The sequence below is a fragment of the Carassius gibelio genome, chromosome A7 (genome assembly GCF_023724105.1).
Source record: "Carassius gibelio isolate Cgi1373 ecotype wild population from Czech Republic chromosome A7, carGib1.2-hapl.c, whole genome shotgun sequence".
NCBI classification, from domain to species: domain Eukaryota; kingdom Metazoa; phylum Chordata; class Actinopteri; order Cypriniformes; family Cyprinidae; genus Carassius; species Carassius gibelio.
The window spans coordinates 8107749-8124039 of record NC_068377.1 but is presented as its reverse complement, the minus strand read 5'-3'; the positions used below and the strand labels follow the sequence as shown (position 1 = coordinate 8124039).

The following is a 16291-nucleotide window of genomic DNA, read 5'->3' as shown; positions in this document are numbered from 1 at the left end:
AAATGGATATGAGGGATCACATGGCACAACTATCTGACCTTAAATCTGACTGTGTATGCATGTGCACACATACACAAGATTTCATAAAATGGTAAATGTTATGTTTACAAGAATGTTGTTGAAACTCATAACCTCTAACTTTCAACCTAACTCTAAAATTTGAATAGTTAGAGAGATTCTCCAGGAACATGTCCTACTTGGATAAATCACTTTAAGCACTTTATGCATACATATTTGAATGTAAACAGTGCTTTATACTGCAAATGATTTTGTATGATAGTGCTCAACAAGTTGTGGGCTTGGTGCCATCTGGAGGTCAGTCTCCTGCAGCACTGGTGATGAATATGACTGTGACTTACCTACTAGGCCAGTGCCAGCGCGTCGCTGCTACCTTCGACCCTGCTCCGCATGGAAAATTGGAGACTGGAGTAAAGTAAGTGTGCATATATGTAGCTAAACATATTCTTTTTCAATGAATAAAAAAACTATGGAAGTTGCTACTCCTGATATATCATTTGGCAGTGTTCGAAGAATTGTGGTGTAGGAGTGAAGGTCCGAGAGATTCTGTGTTATGATACACGAGATCAGAGGTTACTGCGGCCATTTCATTGCCAGGCCACCTACCCCAGACCTCCTGTCAGAATTCCCTGCAACATCCACAACTGTTTAGAGTGGTATACATCCTCTTGGGGGCAGGTAAGTAATTAAAAAATTAGGGGCTGGTTAATTGATGTTTTATGCAAATGACATGTTGTTTGTCTCAAATCCTCCAAAGTCAGTGCTATGTTTGTTGAAGATTATCAATTAATTTTCTAAGCTTTCTGGTTATAAAGTTAACTTGTCAAAGTCTGAAGCCCACTCCTTTTCAGTGGCCCAAACAAGGTATAAGATACCTTGGTTTTTTTTCCTCAGAAACATTTAGTAAGAGTGAATTTAGAACCGTTACTTCTGCATTTTTTTAAAACCAATGTAGGGAGTTAGTCATCACTAAATGTGTCTCTTTGGGGTAATGTGAATGTTTTTAAAATGAACTGCCTTCGAAAATTTATGATTTACATCAGTCAATCCTAGTAGAGATTCCTCTGGTTAACTTATCAAACTTTTTTTAAATATTGCAAAGTCATTTCTTTGGAATAACACGTGCCCATGGTTTGCTTATGAAAAAGTTGCAACAGCCAGTTGACAATTGGGGCCCTTCAAACTTTTGTTGTATTATTATCCCTTCAGCCTGAGACATTTGGCTCATTGGTACCTCCCATCCAAGAGGGCCCTACCTTGGTTTAATGTTGAACAAGCTATCTTACCTCCCCTTCCAATAATACAATGGATAGAGAAGGGTAGTTTGAAGTTTGGGGATGTTTATAACAATTGACACTTTGAAATTGTCCAACCAATTAACCCAAACCTTTGGCCTTAATAAAATGCTTTTTTTTAATATATATTTACAGTTTAGACATCTATTATGTGGGATTTTTAGGACAAGTTGCCGAGCTACAGAAGAGGATACATTTTGTCTATAGTTCTAACAACTTATGGTAGAGGACATTTTCAACTGAGGTTTCAGTATATTTCAGATGGTTATTTGACAAGGTAGGGTGTAGTTTCCACTTTGCACTTAAAAAAGAAATAGTTAGGAGTAAGAATTTTTTAATTGTACATTTAGTGATAAACCTTAGATTAAAATCTGTCAAAACTGTAAAGTAATGTCAAGATTTAAACAATTCCAAATATTAAATCGTTTTTATTAGACAATGATCAAAGTTTTCAGACTTGGTTGCTCTTGCTGAATGTTGGCGATGTGAGAGTGAAGATCTGATGCATGCTCTGTGGTCCTGCTCTAAGGTTCATAACTATATTCAATATGTGTCAGGATGCTGCTTTTCATTTTGTCCAAGTATTTACTGTAGGTCTTCTTTTATTAACTGTTGATGTTAAGATGACAGAGTGGATTTAAATAAGTATTATGATATAAAGAGATGATGGTCAGTAGGTTCACCATCTTTCCAAGAATGCGTAACAGAATTGGTGGCAGCGTGTGGGAAAATGTTGTATAGATTACTTGGAAAAAAATAAACATTTACGAGAGAAGGTGAGGTAGATATTTGGGATTTCTTGAGAATTCTGAGTAAAGTTCTTGAGTTGAGACAGTGTAAGAATGTAAATATTTTATTGTGCTTTATTTTTCTTTTCAGTTTAAGTTTATTTCATTTGTGTTTATTGGATCTAGTGTATGATAGCAATCTACATATAATTGTACCTTACACATTGTTTGGGTAGGGAAAAGGGTTAAAAAATATTTAAGTATTTGTTATTTGAATTTATTGTTTGCCCATTGAAGAAAATAAAAAGTATGAATCATTAAAAAAAATATATATAATAATAATAAAAATAGAAATAATAACAATTCAGAGGCTGGTTTTCACTCTTCCCTCCTCAGCTCTTTGTGTCTGTTTCTTGATTTTCACGCTAGTCTCTTCATCTCTGTGTCTAACACCTTATATGCCCACAGTGTTCAGAGCTGTGTGGAGGTGGGAAGCAGCAGAGGCTGGTCACCTGCCCTGAAACTGAGAAATGTGATGAGGACCTACAGCCCACAAACATCCAGGCGTGCAATGTGCATCCATGCAACCAGTGGATTACCGGATCCTGGGGTCAGGTGAGAGACACATTCAGTTTGAAGTATTTTAAGTCAGCCAGTTTGACAGTGTGTCTCTGCACTAGATACAAATCCATCTGTTTAAAAGTGATCATTCTTTTTTCTGGTGAATAATAAAACTATTTTATTGGGAAAAACCACCGAAAATGTTCTTTTCACTTTCACTGCTGTGTTGCTTAAAGAGTTAAACTTTTCGTTAATCTGAATAGAAATTTTGTAAGTACACCTACATAGTTTTTATCTTTATGCTTTACAATTACAGTACAAATAAATAAATAAAAATGAGAGGATAGTTATTATATAACTAATTGAAGTAGTCCATATAATCAGTGTCACTGGAATACTTTGTGTGAAAAACAGACTGTAATTTAAGTAAAATTTCACCCTGCCCTATTCAAACCTGGCTCATACACAAGAACATCTGTTTGGTTTTATAAGAGCAGCACAATGAGAGAAATCTGCACCATAAAACTGGAAGGTGGTAGAGAATAAGAAACTGCAGACAAACTCCATTCCTTCTCATGATGTGAATGTATAATGTGAACAAAGTGAATATTTTGTGGTAATTTCTGAAAACAATTTATGAGATTGTACAACATATTATAACGTTTTTTATATATATATAATTAATTATGCATTCATGATAATGCCTCAAGAATACCCTTATAATGTATTATTAATACAGGCTTCATATGTGAAAACTTAAATCTGACTGACAAAATAGTCCGATTCAAGTTCAAAACACCTTTCCGTCATATGAACATGCATGTTTATGTCTTTCAAACTGGGCAGTGGAGGTGAGCTTTCTTTCTTTTTTCTTTTTTTGTGTCACCAAGGCAAAAATTACAACTCATGGTAACTCCGGTGACATTATCACTGTGGCTTTCTCTGGTTCTGAACATTGCAACCATGCACTACAAGTTTTGCTCGGAAGACATGCAATGGATTGCAATATTTAGGGATTCATTCTGATTAATGATATGAAGTGCATGTCATCATATCTACTAAACACTGAAAAAATACTATGATAAAATAAATAGATTAAAAATTTTTTTGGATATGATTCCTTTAAAGACAGTAATCAGTTGTCATGGGTTCTTGTGCAGAGCTGTCTGATGGAAGATAATTAAAGGGCAGTTGGCCCAGAATGAATGAATTGGAGAAACTGTAATGGGTGTTTTACATGCTTGTCTGTTGTTTGTTGACAGTGCTCAGTATCCTGTGGAGGAGGTGTTCAGCGCAGACTGGTCAAATGTGTCAACACTGAGGCTGACCTAGAGGATGAAACTGGGCATGTAGATTGTGATCATGAACCTCGACCAAAGAACACAAAGAAGTGTAACATTCATGACTGTGACAGCACCCACTTTGGTGAGTGGTGCTTTGTGAGACCGACCGTGGATTCACATTAATTGAGATTCCCTTTTAAACTGACCTTGAAATGACGTAGAATTCAAATGGGAATTTAAGGTAGTAGAATTAAAGTTAAATTAAAATGTGAAGAACTTCAGGGTGCAATTGTCTTTTTTTTTTTTTCAATTACTTAAATGAGCTGATATTTTAGCATTTGTTATTTGATATTAATAAGAATGTTTAAAGTGGAAGTTAAATAAGAAAATTTCTGTGTGTAAAATCTGTGTGGACCAGACAGAATTGGAGAAGTAAAAACTTTTGAATAATGACATTTGTTGAAAATGCCACAGAGCCACAGTGTTTCCAGTCTTTGAGGAAAGAAGCAATGTTTTTTTACATTACACTTCATCCATAGCCAAAAGGGTTTTTTTTTCTTCTGCTATGACTTGGACAAATCTGTACACTTAGTATGCTCTGGTAAATATGGTGTGCGTTATTAGAACTGCAGTTACCTGGCAGCATGAATACTAATGACATTTTTAGGTTTAAAGAAATTGGCTTCCATTTCTAAGCAATCATACTGAGAGAGGGAGAAAAATCCACTTTTCTTTGGGTTTGCTATTGAAAGCTCCATAAAGTGCAGCACATTTAGATTGGTTTGGTTGCTAAGGACTGTGCCATTTACGGACCCCTGAATCTTCCTTCATTGTTGCTCTTTTGTCATGGGTCACTGGGGAGAGAAGAAACCTGTGTGCGCAGTCCAACCAGACAGTGATTATTCTGATATATAAAGTGAACAACACATACAGATTTCACCTGAAACAAGAGTTTCACATGGACCAGAGTTGCATTCTAAGGCAAATAAGATGATAAAAAAAAAAAACTTAAAGAATCTTAGCTCTAAAGTCAAAATTAAAAAATGGCATTTGAGCAAAGAGAACTGACTTTAAACCTTCAAATATTGAGTTTTTAGTCAAACTTACAAGAATCTTATATTATTCAAATATTGTCCTTTACTCGAAGCTCACAGATTGCAGTTATCACCAAACTGGACAATTTCAAGCAAGAAAATGCCTCCTCCCTTAACCTTTACTCCTTCATATTCCTGGGAAGAATTCCCCTCAAACACAGCTCACCTGGCTCAAAGCCTTTAATTACCATCAACATCACTTTGAAATGTACCGCCAGGCCTGTCGTGTTAGTTCAAAGAAAATTGCTTTAGTTCAGTGTGCCAATTAAAATGTGATTCGTGATGAGCGGTCTAGTGGTGCATGTTTAATTTCTTACTTTTTAAAAGAAATTATCAAGGAAATCCACCCACTTTTGATTAGTTTTGGGAAAATGTTTGCTGATAATTATTTCACTTCAGTGGAACTAAAAAAGACTTCATGGTTATTAGCTGGGCTGCAATGACTTTATTTCTAAAAAATAATTATGCCATTATGTTATGTGAAATCATTTTCTAGATGAAAAAACTCAACTTGTGATATATTATTCATTTTAATCCATACAGACTTTTCAGAGTTTAAGGTGATGTTCCGTGCCAGATTTTGAATCTTGCAATTTATAGTGAGGAATTTCATAGTTTGTTCAGTTTTGAGGCAGTAACCTTTTCTAAGATGCTATTCTCTAGATGATCTCCTTTATTAACAGCACTTTGTTTCAGTTTGTTTGTTGATGTTGGAATTTGAATTAATCAGCTACTTGATTAACTGCCAAAAACCTGGTTCTTTTGGCTCAGATTTTCATAGTGTCAGCTGGAAGGTCTCACAGTCTTTTGTGATACTAAGGGGAGGTTTCACTGATTTACTATCCTGGGTGCCTTTAAGAATTACTTTCTTGGTGTGGACTTCCCCACTTTAGATTTATAAATCATGGCATCCCAAAGGGCTATTAATAGTATTGTTTTTTTGTTTTTGTTTTTTGCCTTAGATACTTATTTTGGTGAGGCACACTGCAGCTCAGAGCCCCTCACTCCTGACAGTGTTTTGGATGTTAAGAGAGGTCTTGCATAACTGTTTGGAATTAATTATGTTGGCATTGTCCAAATAGATCACAAGTGGATTTGCATGCAATTTCAACTAAAGCCAGCTGTTACCTACTTACAGCAGCAATAAAATGTGCATAACAAGTTAACTCTGTGTTGCTGTACATCTTAAAGTATTGTGTTAACATACTGTATGTAGTAATCAGTATGGAAAACAAACCAGAGGTCTCAAAGGCTTAATTGAGTTTCCCAGTTTTTTTCCCCCCCAAAACTTCTCAGCAAAAAAACAATAATAATAAATGAGACTATTGTTTTTGTCTTGAATATACAGCTCTTAAATTAATGTGGAATTCACTAGCTAGGACCACGCCACAAACCAGCTATGCAACTGGGGAAGAGTAGAAAGAGGATGAAGGGGTCAAGGGAATGGGATGATGGTCAGGTTGATCAGGGCATCTTGAATTGATGGCTCAGGGAGACTCAGGGTGGGGGTACCGTCTCTAGCGTATATTTAGGGCAGACAATGAGGACCCCCTGATACAACCTGATAGAAATAAAATGTGGGATAAGGTTGGCTGAATGGATGAGAAAGGGAGGGAAGGGTGAGTTCGAGAGAACGAGACTAGCAGAGCGGTATGAGGTGGCCCGGTATATATGGAGGTTTGGAAGTCAGGTGATTGTTTGAGGCGTGGCCCTGCTCCCGAACTTTAGTTAACCTCACTTAACTCCATTTCACTAGCTAGGACCACGCCACAAACCAGCTATGCAACTGGGGAAAAGTAGAAAGAGGATGAAGGGGTCGAGGGAATGGGATGATGGTCAGGTTGATCAGGGCATCTTGAATTGATGGCTCAGGGAGATTCAGGGTGGGGGTACCGTCTCTAGCGTATATTTAGGCCAGACAATGAGGACCCCCAAAGTTGGGAAGAGTTGAGATACGTGAGCTCAGTATGCCTTTTCGAAAGCCTTTAAATATGAATGTGATGGAAAGAGAGAAGCTGGGCAATCGCAGCCAGCGGTTATTCGAAGGAATAGTTGATCCCACAAGTAGGTTTAAATGCACGTGGGGATCTGAGGAAGGAATAAGAGTGAGATGTTAAGTTGAAGATATACAGTGGGTCGGATGATGGGAAGGAAGCTTTGAGACAGTTCCAGCCGGAGAGGTATCGTGAAGATCATGCTTGGAGCAAGGCGATTAAGAATGGCTTCTTGGGAAGCCTATTTGGTGTTTGGTCAGTGGTGTGACCGGCGAGAGATGCATGTTTATTCCGGAGCCAAGTCTAACTTCCGGAATGGGAAACGAGACAAGAGTCGGTTTATGAGATTAAGGAGTCGTGGTATAGGAGTTGCTCGGAGGAGGAGTTGTTGTTGAGTAGATTAAGTTGGCCTATGCATGAATTGCATAACTGCCAAACATAATTGTCCCTAGTTTATGTTTCCAATTTCTACTGCATCATCTGAGCAGATGAGTAGAATCGGACTATTCAAACCCCCAAGGATGTTATATTATGACTATGGGACACATTTCATAATGCTGTTGATTGACTGTGAATTGTAGGAACTGACTTCCGGAGGCTGTTCAGAATCAACCGGGCAACCACCATATTAACTACTGAAGTCTACTTATGGTATTGCATCCGTATACAGCTCTTCTAGCTAGTGGCCTGTCGACTATGTCATGTTCTTGACAGGAGTGCGGAGGTGCTTTGCAAGTCAGTCTGCTGGTATCGTAGGGTTAGGAGAGCAGGAGTTTCTCACGTGGCTCCATCACGGAATGCACAGGTGTGGAGGCGCCTGTTGAAAAGAGGCGGCCCTGTCAGTGGCTGAAGAAAGGATGATGGGATGAAAGGATGACTTGAGTGGGGGAGGGGTTGAGGATGAGAGGGTATGGGAGGGGGAGGGGGTAGGGAAGGTAGCCGAATTATCGTTCCTCCTGAGGCGCTGCTGGTGGTGCTGTTGTATCTGAATTATCGTTTCGCCCGAGGCACTGCTGGCGGTGCTGTTGTAGCTGTATGATCATTCCACCTGAGGCGCTGATGGCGGTGCTGTTGTAGCTGTATGATCATTTCACCTGAGGCGCTGATGGCAGTGCTGATGTAGCTGTATGATCGTTTCACCTGAGGCGCTGCTGGTGGTGCTGTTGTTGCTGTATGATCGTTTCACCTGAGGTGCTGATGGCGGTGCTTATGTAGCTGTATGATTGTTTCACCTGAGGCGCTGCTGGTGGTGCTGTTGTAGCTGTATGATCATTTCACCTGAGGCGCTGCTGGTGGTGGTGTTGTAGCTGTATGATCATTTCACCTGAGGCGCTGATGGCGGTGCTGTTGTAGCTAAATGATCGTTTCACCTGAGGCGCTTCTGGTGGTGCTGTTGTTAACTGCAGGCTCGACCGCTGGGCACTGTAGAGGTGGTGCTGTTGTTAGTTGTGAGGTCATCCACCAGAGGTACCGCTGTGGTGGAGGAGGTGGTGATAGCTGCAGATTTAATAATGCTATTTGGGCATAAGTAACAACATTATGACACGGTGCTTGTCAGATTAGTTAGATAATTAGAAACACAGGGCCATATTCCTGTAAACAGCTGAAGTTAGGGTGGAAAAAAGGATGTTGGGATGAAAGGATGTTTGTGAGGGGGGCGTGTTGCAAGATGCGGGGAGGGGGGGAGGTTGGGAGGTAGAGAATGAAAAGAAGATTTAAATAGAATTGGAGGTTGAAGGGAGACCGGCTGGTCTGCATGAGTGAAGACTAAAGAATACAGAAGATGTGTCACTCCTTTAGTTTTGGGTGGCGTGAGGGACGGTGAATGGGCATCTGGAATTTAGAAGTAGCTGTAGAAAATTATTAGAAAACATGAAGCCATATTTCCAGCATATGAGGCTATATGTCATGGCAAAATCAGTTAATACATAAAATCAATCCGTGCACAAGTCTTTAATACATACGAGTCAAGGGGGGAACAATTTAGACTGTTCAATTTGACCAGCCTGCATGTCTTTGGGCTGTGAGCCGTATTGCTGTAATCAGCTGAAAGGAAGGGTATAGGAATGGATGTTGGGATGAAAGGATGTTTGTGAGAGGAGTTATAAATGAAATGTGAGCATAGAGAAGAGAGATCGGTTGAATGAGTGCAGGTGGAATTACATCTTGCCTGCCGCAAGGGGGCGCTGTGGTTTGATGCTGTGGTGGAGAATTCCAGTGACGTCACGTGTGACGGAGAGTAGAGTTGCCGGAAGTGCTGGGGGCTCAAAGTTTGTCATGACAGAAGTTTAATTGAACTAAATATAGTTGAAATAACTGTTTGTTATCTGCAAGATTGAACTGGATACCTTGGATTTAAGAGCGTGTTGAAGGCGACCCGTGGTTCAGTTGTCCTCGGCTCTGGATTCTAGAAGACGTGCAATGAGAGCGCTGAGGAAGCGTGAGAGAGCGGCCGCGACGGGAGAGGGAATTCAGTTTCAGCGTTAAACGCGACAATGAAGATGGCGAATTCGGCCCGCGAATCTCACTGACGGAGAGCAAGGAGGTTGGGCTCAGAATCCGCCTGCGATGAGTCTGTGAGTGGGCGCTCGAGGCCCAGAATGTGGACGATCGAATGCGAACACTCTGAAAGAGACTGTGATCAGAATGATGAGAGGTGATCATCGAGTGTCGTCAGTGGCGATGAATCAAACAGCGCGTTTGATTATAGCATATATAAATGAAAAAAAATATGATAATACTGTAGGTAATTAACCCACACACTTTAAGAGAATGCAATTTAAATCATTCATGCCATCAATCCTTCTTTTTGCACTTCTTCATCATTTTATTTATTCAATTATGATAATATGATAATACTGTAGGTAATTAACCCACACACTTAAAGAGAATGCAATGTAAATCATTCATGCCATCAATCCTTCTTTTTGCACTTCTTCATCATTTTATTTATTCAATTAAAGCAGGTGGGTGTGATTTAGGGTGTACTCACACTAGGCACGGTTGCCATGAACCCGGGCCCAAGTACGATTGTCCCCCCTCCCCACTCCCCCTCTGGCCTGCACTCACATATAGGGTTTCAGCATTCGTGCCGGAGCACGCTTACGTCATTATGGTGCGACGGTTTCGGGATAAACAGGAAGAGCGGCGCTCTCTGAACACAATGGAGTGCATCGCTCTGTTTTCTTTGTGGATAATTTTGTGTTGTTTGGTCCACAGCCTGTTGTTAAACAGATGTGTCGCCTTAGTGGCGTGAAAATTTTCACGTAATCGTGCTGCTCGTATGAGGATGTTTGCAAGGTACCAGCTGAAGTGCAGCAAGGACTTTGCAGTTTTTAGTTTTTATGCGTTTTGCACCTCTGCCGTAGACCAAAGCGACCCTTTCCCTGTCATGTTGGTTTTGGAGCGTCGCAAAACCGTTACGCAACGCGTCCTTTTCCGTGCTCCTGCACGGTTAGCGCTCACACTGCATGCGAACCGCGCCCGAGTCCAACTGAACCGTGCCCTGGCCCACCTCTTCCAAGCGGGCCAGGGCCGGCTAATCGAGCCGCGCCCGGGCACGGTTCGGAGCACTCACACTAGTCAAACGAACCGCGCTTTGGTGGTCAAACGCACTCGGGCACGGTTCAAACTGGCTAGTGTGAGTACACCCTTAGAACTCCGGTTAGGGTGTGCGCTGTGATTGTGTGGAGGTGGAACCTGGAGTGTTTGTAACAGTACCCCCCTCCCCAAGGCCGGCTCCTGAGGGCCGGGGACCCTGACGACGTGGTGGGCGTCCTCTTCCCCTGGGAGCTGGTCGATTGGAATGAATGGAATGGAAGGTATCAAGTAAGGTGGGATCCAGGATGTCATTGCGTGAGACCCAGGAACGTTCCTCTGGACCGTATCCTTCCCAGTCCACTAGATATTCCAGCTGCCCACCATGCCGCCGGGAGTCCAGGATGTCCTTGACTGTGTAGGCTGTGCCGTCATCTAGGAGGTGTCGGCTTCGCCAGGTTCTGTGTAGGGAGAAACAGAAGGATGGTGAGGTTTAAGGAGTGACAATTGGAATGTGGGGTGAATCTGGTACTCAGGAGGAAGCTGGAGTTTGTATGTAACCGGATTTATCTGCTGGGTGATGGTGAACGGGCCAATGAATCTGGGACTGAGCTTGCGGCAGGGTAGAAGCAGCCGGATGTCCCGGGTGGACAGCCAGACGTTCTGACCGGGTTGGTAGTGAGGGGCTTTGGATCGGCGAAGGTCGGCTGTCGTACCTGCGTCTGCGAAGTGCCCTCTGTAGTTGGTGATGTGCCGCGTCCCAGACCCTCTCGCTCTCCTGGAACCAGTAGTCGATGACGGGGACATCTGAGGGTTCACCTGACCAGGGGAATAGAGGTGGTTAGTAGCGTACTCAGCCCACCCCAGGAATTGGTTCCAGGAGTTCTGGTGGCCGTGACAGAAGGTACGGAGGATGCGTCCGATCTCCTGGACCTTCCTCTCCGTCTGCTCATTTGATTGAGGGTGATAGCCGGAGGACAGGCTGATGGCCACAACTAGGGCTGTGACGGTTGCCCTGACAACCGCGTCACCGTGGTGGTCGGTCACTACCGCGGTTGTCTACTGCCACCGGCGGTAGAGCACGTGACGTCACAAAGCACAATACAAAGTTTTGTATATAAGTGTAATAGCTGTAATAGTTGCAAATTATAAGTCTATGGTAATTAACAAATTACCTCAAACAGAGCGTTTATATTGACAGATTTGAGCCCAGGAAAATACAGTTCATGCATTCAGCAAATTAATTTAGTGTTGGGCGATGGATCTTGTTGGGAAAGCAAATACCACATCGCCGATCAGGAGTCATCTGCATTCATGTCACCCACCAGCTTTTGCACAAGTTCTCGTGATCGCAAACGCTGGATGGTCAGGTTTGGTGTGCTTTCTCCAAACTGGCCAAATACAAACGAGACAGCGATAAATAAAAGATGGTAACACGAAATATGGCAACGATTCCTATTTCAAAGAGAGCGCGTGTAGATGAGTTAATGAGCTCGCTTGGTGGCGGAAAGTAAAGCGGACGCAACACAACCGCGTTGCAACAGGTTTAGTCTGTTTAGTGTCTACACAGGACATTTGAACTGTGTGTCAGTACGTCACAGACCGGACAGGGGATTTATCATGTCGTGTTGTGCTGCATCCAGTGTAGCATCACTGATTATAATGAGTATTTTGTCGCGCTGCGTCGCTCGCGTCCGTTAGACAGGGTGTATTTGACTTTCTTATTTAGGCTACTTTCTTGTTTAACGTATGCATGGAGTGGATGAGTGGGGTGCACCGTGTCCTGGGGATGTAAAGGTGTCCCGGTGGGCAACCCGGCGGGGTGTTGTTAGGAGGTTCGGCTGGAGGAAGAGTGTCAACAGACCAGGTGATCGGAGAGACAATGATATCATCTGGGAGGATGGTTTCTGGGTTTTCAGATTTCTCTTCGGGAGTGTAACATCTGGATAGGGCATCGGCCTTCACATTTTTCACCCCTGGGCAGTACGAGATGGTGAACTGGAAGCGGGTGAAGAAAAATGCCCAGCGGGCCTGTCTGGGATTGAATCTCTTGGCTGCTTGAAGGTATTCAAGGTTTTTATGATCAGTGAGGACTTGAAATTGGTGTTTGGCTCCCTCTAGCCAATGTCTCCATTCCTCCAGGGCTAGTTTTATGGCTAGTAATTCCCAATTCCGGATGTCATAGTTTACCTCCGCCGGGTTGAGTTTACGGGAGAAAAAGGCGCATGGATGGAGGCGGCTGGAATTCCCCTGCTGCTGGGAAAGGACCAATCCCACTCCGGTGGTTGAGGTGTCCACTTCCACCACGAAAGGTCGATCGGGATCTGGATGGACCAGGAGTGGGGTGGTCGTAAAGGCTTGTTTAAGGGTTTGGAAGGCTTCAGTGGCGGTTGGAGTACAGGAGAGAGATTTCGGCTTTTGGCGGAGGAGATTGGTAAGAGGGCTGGTGATGGTACTGAAGTTGCGTATGAATCGTCTATAGAAATTGGCGAAGCCAAGGAACCGTTGCAATTCTTTGATGGTGGTTGGAATGGGCCAGTCCCTGACTGTGCTCACCTTCCCCTCGTCCATCCGGATGCCACTGCGATCGATGGTATAGCCAAGGAACTGCACTGAGGGCTGATGGAAGGAACACTTTCCAGCTTTGAGGTAGAGCTGGTAGTCCCTCAGGCGTTGCAGGACCTCCGCAGCGTGGTGTTGATGTTCTGCCAAGCTCCTGGAATAGATTAGGATATCGTCTATGTATACCAAGACGGACTTATGGAGGAAATCCCGGAGTACCTCGTGGATGAAATCCTGGAATACGGAGGGGGTATTAACAAGCCCATACGGCATGATGCAATACTCATAGTGAACACGGAATTTTTTTTTTCTCTCCCCACTCTCGTCTCTGTCGCTCCTCCTTCCATTTCCTTTTCTCTCGCCTCACCTGTCCTTCCCACAGGTTCCAGCAGGTCCCCGTGAGCGCAGTCTCGAGGGTACCCCCAGGCCTGCGAGGGGCGATGGGGGTATGTGACGAGTGGGGCACGGCCGAGGGACGTGGGAACGAGGAGTGAGGCCGGTGGAGTGATTGGGAAATCAGCGACACCTGCGACCCACCACCGGTCTCGAGTCCCACGTAGGAGATGGAAGGATATAAAACTGGAGCGACGACAGTGAAGGACGAGAGAGGACCTGGGCGTTAGTTTATGTTTTGCTTTTATTTGTGCGCATCAGTCGTCCGTGAGGGGCAATTAAAGTTTCATTTTGATTGTCCGCCGGTTCCCGCCTCCTTCTTCCAGATGATTAGGAAGCTTTATTATTATTATAGAGTAAGAGGGAGAAGATTAAAACTTTTATTCAGCAAAGACACAACAAATAATTTAATGCTGACAGTAAACGACATATATATAAAGATTCTCAAATAAATTCTGTTGAACTTTGTTGATCCTGAAAAAAAAATATCATGGATTTACAATAATTTTAAACAGTACAACTTGTATAGCCTACATAAAGAATATGGCATACAGTTGCGAACAACAAAATACTGTAGTATTTTAATATTGGTTATATTAATAGAAAATTAACAATAGTGGTCACAATATTAAGGTAAATGGAAATGTATTATTTTTGTCTTTATCATGTAGCCCTAATTCAAAACTTCCTTAATCCTATACGATGACTTTGCACATATGATGTAACACATTTAAGAACTGCTGTACCTATTTTAAAATGTTTTAACTGATCAGATAATAATTCGATCATGAAAAGACAATGTATAAATACCCTCTAATGCACATTTTCTTCTAGTGATTTTGGCCACATATAAAATCTTAACTCTCCACCAAAGCAGAATTACATCAGCATTTAGTAGTTTGGGAGCACAGAGAAAAAAAAAGTATATAATAATAACTAATTGGAACGTGATAATGTTATGGTCACAAGATATTAATTTGTTTAATGCATAAACAAACCTGCATGACCATAGCAACCCCGGGATTATCAGGAATTTATTCATTAATATCTTATTTTGAATTAAGAAATTATTATATTATTTATTATATTTATCATTTTAAATGAAAACACAACATGCTCATATATCATCATACATGGGGATAAATACAATCATAGTCAAAACTTTATTGGCATAATTGCATAAAGGTACTGTTTCCCAGTGGAAAACCCCCCAAAAGTGAACCGGAAAAGCACCATAAAAACACCCTAATTATCTTTTTCAAAGCAGTCATCAAATCATTTTTAGCTGCCTAATGTTTTGAGGATTTTTTTTGAGCCACATCAAGTGTAGCCAGATCTCACTGCCTGGTTGGCATTTGCATCATCACAGCAGCAAACTCTAACTATACATTTGCATATATTTATGAGGCCAGGCTGAACGCCCAGTGAGACTGCAATTTAATCAATCAAGATCCTTGTAACATGTAAAAGTGACTCATAAAATGAAATGTCATTAGGCTCTAATTCATCCTCTTTTTGTAATAAAACATACGTTCTTTTTAGTTAATGGTCAGTCCATTCATTCTTTATTTTTTATTAATTTTATTAATTTATTTATTTTAATTTTTTTGCTGCTTGTTGGTTTGGTCTGTGCCTTATTTGGCACTGATTTATTGTCAATATGGTAACTGTGCTGTGAATCACACATAACCTGTGACTGAATGAACTTTGAATGACAGGGTCACGGTGCAGACTGGGCACCATGTGAAGTGTTGTGGGCTTAAACTTTCTTTGAGCTGACAGGACATGACAGCTTTCACAGGCTGGAAATGAGTGTCCGTGAGCACAGAAAAAGCAAAAACTAGGACACTTAGTAAGAATGCTTTGCAGGTAACTATTTATGAACTTCATGTGAGATGCAAAATATGCACTGCATTATATTCTCAAGGTCTTACAGGCAGAAAATGATCGGATGCTTGTAATAAATGTTCTTTTCTATAGCAGCTGGTGATTTCTGTAACATTCTGAAAAACGAAAGCTCTGTATAACTGCTTTCTTATTCCAAGTGTACACTGAAAAAAAGTTGGTAAAATTATATATTATACCCTCATTATTATGCATTATGAGGCTATTCTTACTGCACTATAATGCATGCATAATGCTTTATAAACAACCTTATAATATGTTGTATCATCTGATAAATGGAGTTAAGAGGAGGTTAACTAAAGTTCGGGAGCAGGGCCACGCCTCAAACAATCACCTGACTTCCAAACCTCCATATATACCGGGCCACCTCGTACCGCTCTGCTAGTCTCGTTCTCTCGAACCCACCCTTCCCTCCCTTTCTCATCCATTCAGCCAACCTTATCCCACATTTTATTTCTATCGGGTTGTATCAGGGGGTCCTCATTGTCTGGCCTAAATATACGCTAGAGACGGTACCCCCACCCTGAGTCTCCCTGAGCCATCAATTCAAGATGCCCTGATCAACCTGACCATCATCCCATTCCCTCGACCCCTTCATCCTCTTTCTACTCTTCCCCAGTTGCATAGCTGGTTTGTGGCGTGGTCCTAGCTAGTGAAATAAACATTAATAAAGGCGTTCTGAAGCAAAGCGATGTGTTTGGGTAAGAATAATATCCATATTTAAAACGTTATAAACCTTAATCTCTAGCTTCTGTTAACTGGTGTATACATGTTCATGAGAGAGTGGCGTCCAGCGAATGACGTAGGACATTAATATTAATTTTTTAGTAAACTACACCCTTTAATAAATGTGGTTAACTAATGTTAAAGGGGTCATATGATGCAATTTAAAAGTTTCCTTTCTCTTTGGAGTGTTATCAG

At 41.8% G+C, this 16291-nt stretch overlaps 1 protein-coding gene across 1 annotated transcript in view; it reads left to right on the top strand.

The window, feature by feature from the left end:
• The window catches only part of LOC128016558 (A disintegrin and metalloproteinase with thrombospondin motifs 7-like), a 104112-nt gene that overhangs the window by 83003 nt on the left and 4818 nt on the right, over positions 1-16291 (top strand). Inside the window, exons 20-23 of the mRNA XM_052601170.1 lie at positions 281-433; positions 523-696; positions 2510-2656; positions 3865-4027. Coding sequence (XP_052457130.1) covers positions 281-433; positions 523-696; positions 2510-2656; positions 3865-4027 — 637 coding nt within the window. The remainder of the gene's footprint in view (positions 1-280; positions 434-522; positions 697-2509; positions 2657-3864; positions 4028-16291) is intronic.